The following is a 9,569-nucleotide window of genomic DNA, read 5'->3' as shown; positions in this document are numbered from 1 at the left end:
GGCTGTGTTTCGGTTTGAAGGGTGGGATATGGCGTGAATTTACTGGGTACAGAGGCATAACATCTGAGTTCTCAGGAATGGCAACGCATGGGGGGTATCATGGGCGAAAAGGTATATTCTGTTATGTCCACGGTACTGCTCATGTCTATAGGCGACGGTTACCACTTTCCACGGGTGGACCGTCAGCTAGTTTCCCATTCTAAGTTGTATTAAAAAAAATACATAAATACAATAAAAAAAAATGAGATATCTGAAGAAATATCAGAATCTATTTGAATCGAACCTGTGGTAAGCGGTAAGTTGGTGGCAAATTTACTCAATGTTTTCTTTTATTGATATTATATATTATTCTTTACTTTGTCATTGTTAGTTTACCCAAATAAAAATATATATATATATATTAAAAATATTTTTAGTTGACTATAAAGTAAATTAGTAGCATAGTAGAAGAAAAATCGTTTAAAATTTAGTATTCACGTGCATGTTATAAATAATCGGAGGCAGCTAACAGAATAACCTTTAATCTACTGAGATATTTTGAAATAATATTCTTTGTTCAAAATATAGTATTTTATTTCGATTACACAAGACCCAACCTTTAGCAATTTAGCTTATCTGTAAAAAACACAGACCGGTCTATATATAATAGGTTTATATTTTTTTTTAGATTGCCTAGAAAATATTACGTCTAAGAGTTATAAATAAAAGACTAAAAAACCTTTAATACTTTATTGCAGTTTAACTGTATATTGTTTTTTTTTATACAACTTAGAATGGCAAACAAGCTAACGGCCCACCTGATGGAAAGTGGTAACCGTCGCTTATAGACATGAGCCGTGCCATGGACATAACAGAGTATAATGCTTCGCCCATGATACCCCCCATGCGTTGTCATTCCTGAGAACTCAGGTGTTATTCCTCCGTACCCAGTAAATTCACTGCCATAACCCACCCTTCAAACTGAAACACAGCCATGTAAACACAACTGCTTTACGGTTGAAACACGAATGGGACAGAGGTACCCAAGCAATCGACTTTTGTACAAAGTCTCCCTCTGGTAAGCCTCTGGTATGCGTCTCCTTACTGGCATATGCCCAGTTAGGGCACCCATAATAAGTCTTGCCTGTTGTCTGCCACTCAACGTAGTAGAGAAAATGTCCATTTGTATTCAATTAACGTTTAATATCAATTTTAATCTTAATTACTGTTGCAATATTTAGCCATAATAAATTAATACAATTCTGATAACATTAATTTTTTTCTAAACTTACTCATTTATATGTAAATACGGACGGATGGACAGACAACGAAGTGATCCTATAAGGGTTCCGTTTTTCCTTTGGAGACACGAACCCTAAAAATTGAATTCACCATTTCTTTCAGTGCGTAAATTATTAATTTACAATATTGTCATTATAGTTTGAATATAAGCATTTGGCGTTCTATTGTTTCTGTTATGAGAAATGAAAAAAATAATGGTTGAAGGATAGGCAGCAGCGTTCTTCTTAAAACATCGCCCAAGCCTACATTACTAACAGGAAAGGGATTGTTAGTAATGTAGACTGAGAATCTCATTGCTAGCAATATACCCAACCAGGTGGACCTCCTCGCGGTTTTCCCTGGAAACTATCATGGTTAATTCCTGCTAAATTCATCATAATGGGCTAACTGGCCTGTTTTCATTCTCATCTAACACCCTTCACTGGTGCTCCGCCAGCGCATCCCGTTAGCGCAGGCAGGGTTACCATACCATTTTCATTCATCAAAAAAACTATGGTTGTCAACCCGCCTGCTCAGTGTGGCAAATATTAATATTCCCCCAATAAGGAGAGGTCTTTGTTCAACAGTGGATAATTAATGGCTGTTATGATGATGATGATGATGATGATATGATTGTAAATAATCTACCTTCAAATTTGTTAAATTAACAATATCTTCTATTTGTATGATTTTTTTTGCGTAACATCAAGAACGCGGAACATCAAGGTGACATCATTGTTTATAATTTATATGAGGTTCACATCTCCTCTATTAATTTAATTTACGGTGAAATAAAACACATTTCACTTTATTTCATTTATCTTCTTTTAAGATTTTATCATAGACAAAATATCTAACTATAGGTAGTTCAAAGCACTCAACCGATGTCTAGTCATGTTCAGTGTCTTAGAAAGAAATTGAAAATATCATATTTACGCGTCTGATTTATTAAAATATATACTTTAAGACGTACCTATTTGTTCAAATGACGTATTTATTTCTTACTCTAATATCGTACCGCAATATGTATTAAAGATTATATAAATTCTATTAATATTCTTGTTTTTATAGTAGTTATCGTTACTTTATTGTAACTGAAACGAATAATATACTTTACAAATTAAAAGTCATGTTGAAATTGTCCTTGTACAGCTATGTCAGGCTTGCCACGTCCCACTTCTTGAGAGATGGCTCCACCAGCGGAAATACGGGTGTTCTTATCAAGGTTCCATACTCCGGACCCTGTTGCTGTTACCTGGAAATCAACCAATATTGTCACAGTTTGAATGACTCTTTTCTACCAGTTGTCCAACGTTATCATTAGCTTGCACATAAGAAAAAACAGGATACGGAAGGTTACTTTCTCGCTCTACCTCATGCTTGCTACAGCGATAATGTACGAATATTTATTGTTGGACTCGAGACTGGGACATCTGCGAACTCCCTACGGGATGCAAGTACGAGTCTTGAGCATGCTCCTTGCTTGAGCGTACGGTGGCATGCTGCACCGCGTCGTTCATCCTGACCCAAGGGGCCAAACCTGCGCTATAGAAGCGACAGATTCGTTTACCGATTGTCTTGGGAGCTTCCAAGACAAACGACTGCTTTCGTTATTTGATGTACGAAGATATATACATACCATGGTCGTTAGGAATAGCAACGCATGAAAGTACCATGGGCATCACAGTATATTCTGTGATATCCATAATACTCTCCATGTGATTATCAATTTCTGAGCCTTCAACTCGTTTTCCATTATAAGTATCATAAAAAAAATAACCGGAGGCGAAGAAAACTTGTTACAATATTAAATTAAGATATGGTCAAAACTAAACAGATTCACTATCAATAAAATGACCTACATGATGCAGTAGGGTCAGCATATTTCTTTTGTGTTCATGAGTTTTCCGAATTGAATTCCGATGGAGCTAATTTATGAAATGTGCTTCTGTGAATTGGATCGAATCTAGGTGTAGCTGATTATATCGACAGTTGATTTTATCTATTTCCTCGTGATGCAGGACCAATTGATATTGCGATTGTGTACCGCTATTATAAAAATAATAAAGGCCACTATCTGATCCTCAAACTGAGATAGGTATCATTATAATATGTTATTGGAAATAACAAGAATAGATCTGAGGCAATTTGAAAAGGATCGTTTACTTAATTGGCTCCACTAGGAATTCGTTCCAAGAATTCATTTTCCAAATGATGGTTAGACAACTCTTTATTTTTTTCCCTCAAAAGATTATATAGTAATAAAATAGCAGGAAATGTAATTATAGGAAATAGAGAACAAAATATACCGACTTGCCTATAAACGTTAAATCCAATTAGTGCGTTTAAGTAATGTTGTTTTATCTATGTTAATAGATAGAGACGCCACGTGGTCTCGGCATAGAACGGCCGGCATAAAAGCCTAACTGCGGTTATAAACCCGCCTATTAAGCGTGGCAAGTAATGGTAAAACTCTCCAAAGGAGAGTCTTATATACAGCAGTGGACAGTTAACGGTTGATATGATAATGATGATGATATAGATATAAAAGACAGTTTCTACAGAAATTCCGTCAGGTAAAAAAATTTTAATTCCAAACCAAAAATCTCTATAGATAAATACTTTATCAAAATTGAAGTATTTGATATCATTCACTGACGCCTACTAGACATTGTACATGGTTTTGTTCACACTAAATCCGTATCTTCTGTACATATAAGAATTTCAAAAAATCTCCTTTATTCCGAAATAATCTAGCGATGTTGAGCATGAGTGCCCTCTAACGTTTCATAAAGTACATGCAGAGGGTACTCAAAACTCGCTACGAGGCGTTTAGTATTCATCTACAATAAGGAACTATTGTGCAAAATTTCATACCTCTAGTCCTACTAGTAAGGTTGTACATTCATGAGTCAGTCAGTATTAGAGTGAGAAGGAGGAAGCGGGAATTAGCGTTCTTTTTTTTTTAGTAAATTATACTCACACTGGTACGCCCACCAATTTGCTTGCTAATATCCAACGCAGCTTTTGCATCTTTATTGGACCAGTCTAATCTTCCTCCGAGATTGCTGGTACCACCATCAGCTCCTAAAACCCTAGTACCGTAAGCTTGCCCTTCTAATTTTCCTCTGTTGTCATTGAATATTTCTTGCTTGTAACCACCTTTGCCCTGCCAATAAAAAATGTATTAATAGTGTTAACTGTTGACATTTAATAAAATTTCATATTTATAATTATGAAGTCCATGATGCAGTGGTAGGCATATAGCTTTAATATAATGAGGGGGAGAAGGGATTGTTAGTAATGGGGATTAGTAGTCTCATTGCTAGAAATATACTCTGTCATGTCGACCTCCTCGTGGTTCCTCCGGGAAACCACGGTGAATGATTTATTGTTAGATTCGTCACGGTAGCCTGACTTGCTTCATCCTTACTTATCCTCTCTCACTGGTACCTCGCCAGTGTATACCGATAGCACAGGTGGGGATACCATTTCATAATCGTCCATTAAAAAAAAATGTAATTAGGTCCTGAATTCGACTTTCGGCTGGGCCAAGCCAGGAAGTGAACTTTTATACATATTTTTTTTTTACTGTTGAAGGATCCCACGATTGATCACGATTTCATTTGATGAAAAGCGATGATGTGGTCTAAAATGAAGCTAGCGAACTCACGAGTAGCTTGCTGAAATTGGCTAGAGTTTGGGTGTTCTAAGGTGTATCCTCAGATGTTCATTGCCAGATTGTAAATTAAGAAATAGGTGATTGATATGATTACCAAATTGGTCGTTAACTGTCCACTGCTGAACATAGGCCTCCTCCATAAAAGGAGTTTTGTCAGTAATTGCCACGCTTGGCAGGAAGGTTGGCAGCAGTTAAATTTGGCGGTTTTAAGAGAGACGTTGCTGTCCATCCTTCGACCATTCAGTTTCCTTAGTCGTCTCGTCCGACATTCATAGAAAAGGAAGGGATGGCTCGTTCTATGCCAGGACCACAAATCTCATAATACTTATATGGTGATGATGATAATGAGAAATGTGTATTTTTAAAATGAATTTTATTTGCGTATTTTAATGTATATTGTTGACAGTTGGAAATATTTTCATGTTATTTAAAAAGCTTTTTGTTTATCTCGATAAAGTCTCATTTTTTTATAAACAACTTAGAATAACAAACAAGCTGACGACCCACCTTATGGAAAGTAGTAACTGTCGCCTATAGACATGAGCAGTACCATGGACATAACAGAGTATACTGTTTCGCCCATGATACTCCCCATGCGTTGCCATTCCTAAGGACTCAGGTGTTATTTCTCTGTACCCTGTAAATTCACGCCACATCCCACCCTTCAAACCGAAACACAGCCATGCAAACACAACTGTTTTACGGTTGAAACACTAATGGGACAGAGGTACCCAAGCAAACGACTTTTGTACAAAGTCTACTTCCCTTATATATCCATTTTTTTTCTGAATATGTTTGCTGTTGGCCGTGAGTGGCCTTTACAGCTTCACCGAACGCGTATACAGGGATACAATTATGACCTGTCATTTTATATACTAATAATTTTATATATAAACATAAACTTTCAGACTTTCAAATATTTCATACGAACACTTAATTAAATCAGTCCATTATTGGAACCCAGATTGAACAATCCTTGCAGTTTCACACGCAATTTATCATGTAACGATACCAATGTTCAGATTTTCGATCGAGTATCGCACACGAATCAATCGCGCTATAGGATGTTATAATTTATCTAACAGCGTGTCAAAGTAATTCGAGAAATGCTTGTTCATTCCTCGAATTCCTTTGAGTGCTTGATATTTCCGTACGGGCGAGATTAATTGTGTAGACACTTGATATCGAATTCCAGAGGAAACTTTGTACAAAAGTCGTTTGCTTGGCTACCTCTGTCCCATTTGTGTTTCTACTGTGAAGCAGTTGTGTTTGCATGGCTGTGTTTCGGTTTGATAGATGGGATATGGCAGTGAATTTACAGGGTACAGAGGTACAACATCTTAGTTCTCAGCAATGGTAACGCATGGGGGATATCATGGGCGAAACAGTATACTCCGTTATGTCCATGATATTGTTCATGTCTATAAGCGAAGGTTACCACTCACTATCAGGTGGACCGACAGCTTTTTTGCAATTCGAAGTTGCATAAAAAAAGAAATTCGTCAAAGCAAATGCTGCCAATATTTGACAAATCTATTTCTTTTGATCAACAGAGGGTATCATTAAGCGTGTAACCCGATAGTTACAGAAATATGCCATTACATCACCGTAAACGATCTTTATCGCCGATATTGATCACTGTGTGTATAGAAATGGTACCCCGGTATAGAGTCGTAAGAGACGATGTAAGGGAGGGCGAGGAATGGACAGCAGCGTTCCTCTTAAAACATCTCTAAAAGCCTAACTGCGGTTGCAAACCCGCCTGCCAAGCGTGGTAAGTACTAACAAAACTCCCCTTATGTCAATCAGTGGAAAGTTAACGGCTGAAATAATTAATAAAGAAAAAACATTCTTTAACATTTATTTCATACTAAGCAATAGTATGTAAAAAGAAGCCAATTTGGGACGTTACTTAATATACGATCTGGGTATATATATGACTGTCTTTAAGTAGGTGTTAACACAGAAGAAATATTACTGTTTTATCTATGATACTACTTACGAACAGTCCCTGGTCGTCATTGCCAAGGGTACCGAAGACTTTTCCTTTACCCACTTGTTTGTCCCACGTCACATCTCTGGGATGACGGGCTTGCTTCGAATAATAGTATTGTGGATATCTGTATATAAAAATTAATATTAAAATTTGGAATAGACCAGTCTTTAACGAAATATTTAAATTAGATCTACCACTTTACATCGTCAGCGAATCGTCAGCTTGCTGTATTCTAAGCTGCATAACAAATACACACGTATTCTAGCTTCGCCCTGTGGTCACAACATAGAATGGACCACCTCTTCCTGACCCGTGAGTGTCGTATAATGTCGTATAATAGAGGAATTTAATGGTCGAGAGATGGGAAGCAGCGTCCCGGTTAAGACTTTTTTTATGCAACTTAGAATGGCTAACTAGCTGACGGCCCACCTGATAGAAACATGATAACCGTTGCCTATAGGCATGAGCAGTACCATGGACATAACAGAATATACTGTTGCGCCCATGATACCTCCCATGCGTTGCCATTCCTGAGGACTCAAGTGTTATTCCTCTGTGCCCTGTAAATTCACTGCCATATTCCACCCTTCAAACCAAAATACAGCCATGCAAACAAAACTTCTTGACGGTAGAAATACGAACAGGACAAATGTGCCCAAGTTGTTTGACAACTTTTGTACAAAGTCTCCCTCTGGTAAAAACATCACCAAAAATCTAACTGTGTTTGCCAACCCACCTGCCAAGCGTGAAAGGTACTGGAAAAACTCCTCTAATGAGAAAGATTTATGTTCAAAAATGGGTAGTTAAGCTAATGCCATAATACATATTGTATGGCATTTCATTATTATTTCAATTTAAATATCTATGCCTATCACTTACTTTTCTTTGTAGCCCGGTGGTACTGAGACTTGTGCGTATGCGCAAACAAATATCACAATCGTACAAATCAGAAATGAATGCATTTTAATCTGAAACAAACTATCACTGTACAAGCATAATTGTTTACAGGTATAACGGAAACAGTAAAGAAGGCAGTGAATATAACGTTAATTAAATTGTAATCCAATAATTTGTTGAGTCGATAATTTTAGATTCTATGGGATCCCATATTTGCAGGATCCTGCATGGACCCTAGTAAAAATGTAACATAAGTACAAAAGCAATATTTAAAATACACAGTGAAAAAAATTACTATAAACAACAATGAAAAATCTGGACCCAAGGATTATTCTTGAATATCTTTTAATTTCTAGCTGGCTTCAAAAAAGGAAGAGGTATTTTATGTTCCTCTCTATTTTTTATGTATATCCACTGATTTTTTTTTTATCACTACACAAATGTCTTAAAATTTAGTACACACATAATGTTTGGTATGAATTAGTCCCATAAACGATGTTGTAGGTAAAAACTAGTAATATTATAGATAAGGTAGTAAGTTTTTTTTATGTATATATAGTACTTAATAGAGAATTGTATAGGCTAATTTTTCCTTTTTTTTATTTAGAACGAACTTGCAGGAAATTCTAATAAAACAATAAATTCTTACTTTTCGTTTCTTCTCTCCAGTAACTTTCCTGTCAACAACAGATTTCTTTTTGCTCTGTTTTAAATTCTTTTGAACATTATATAGTAATCGAAAATGATCATGGTAATGCCCCTTACCATAACACACAATGCGAGTTCTCGTCTCGATTAGGGACTTTTTGTGAGTCAACATTATAAGAAATTTTTATCCTCATTATAAGTAGGTAAGTCTTAAAACTTATATTGAATAAATAATTATCCTGTCTATCTCATATTAATCTATATTACTTTATTCGTATCATATTAGCGGATACTGTTTCCTGCTGAACATTTTCCAAATTAACACCCCCCCCCCCCCCAAATGACATCTCTTTCCCTTGCTGGTATGAACTGAAAAACCTTGATATGGACTGGTAATCGAAAACAAAGTAATGACTTAGTCTTCAAACAGTGTGATCGTACCATATAAAAAATAACATTAATTTAACACTCAGGATGCAGTTTAAGATTAAAAAGTCGAGTATTAAGATATAGTCATCCAGTCCTTACACCCTCGTATCTCAATTCAAAGTTTTCTCATCCATTCTGCCCACGGTCATCAATTGTCGAATGACGGATTACACGAGCGTTAGAAGGCATTTAGCTAATCCACTTTCTAACTAGCCTAAAAGTAAAATTACGTTGTATAGTCGTTTGACCTATTATTTAAGAAGAGATACGAGCATGTTCTACTTAAGAATTAGTCTGGAAACTGGATACAGTTTGGGTTTATTTCTATTTTAAAGGGAGTGGTAACCATCGCATGTAATAAATTAGACAAGGAGGACTGATAATAATGAGTATTTAATAAGTTGGAAATGGAATAGTAACAATGGAATATATATATATATATATATATATATATATATATATATATTAAGAGGCCACCTGAAAGTTAGCACTATATAGGTACATATATAGCAACAGCTGAGGCGACTCCTATTACTAGCAATGTCAATTGTTTGTTTTCCTTTTGTTGTTTTAATTTTTTATTTTCTTAATACTGGTACTAAAGGTTATCTATCTATCTATCTAATGATGTGTGGAGGTTCATCTTTCAGACCTCCC

The 9,569-nt window shown here is 36.0% G+C and overlaps 1 protein-coding gene across 1 annotated transcript; it reads right to left on the bottom strand.

Moving 5' to 3' along the window:
• Nucleotides 1–217: 217 nt before the first annotated feature.
• Nucleotides 218–8,547, bottom strand: LOC128201089 (gloverin-like). Its single transcript, XM_052896772.1, has 5 exons — nt 8,485–8,547; nt 7,818–7,906; nt 6,945–7,062; nt 4,244–4,429; nt 218–2,515 (listed from the first exon to the last, which is right to left on the bottom strand). The coding sequence occupies exons 2-5, from the start codon at nt 7,898–7,900 to the stop codon at nt 2,381–2,383; spliced, it is 522 nt and encodes a 173-aa protein (XP_052752732.1). The 5' UTR covers nt 7,901–7,906; nt 8,485–8,547; the 3' UTR covers nt 218–2,380.
• Nucleotides 8,548–9,569: the final 1,022 nt, after the last annotated feature.

This window comes from Galleria mellonella, unplaced genomic scaffold (assembly GCF_026898425.1).
Source record: "Galleria mellonella isolate WM207_F2 unplaced genomic scaffold, CSIRO_AGI_GalMel_v1 utg332, whole genome shotgun sequence".
Classification (NCBI taxonomy): Eukaryota; Metazoa; Arthropoda; class Insecta; order Lepidoptera; family Pyralidae; genus Galleria; species Galleria mellonella.
This window is presented reverse-complemented; position numbering and strand designations above follow the sequence as displayed.

Coding starts and splice junctions, on each gene's coding strand:
- LOC128201089 (XM_052896772.1), bottom strand. CDS start 7,900: ATGCATTCATTTCTGATTTGTACGATTGTGATATTTGTTTGCGCATAC. Junction 7,063..7,817: donor CCACCGGGCTACAAAGAAAA/GTAAGTGATAGG, acceptor TTTTATATACAG/ATATCCACAATACTATTATT. Junction 4,430..6,944: donor ATGACGACCAGGGACTGTTC/GTAAGTAGTATC, acceptor TTTTATTGGCAG/GGCAAAGGTGGTTACAAGCA.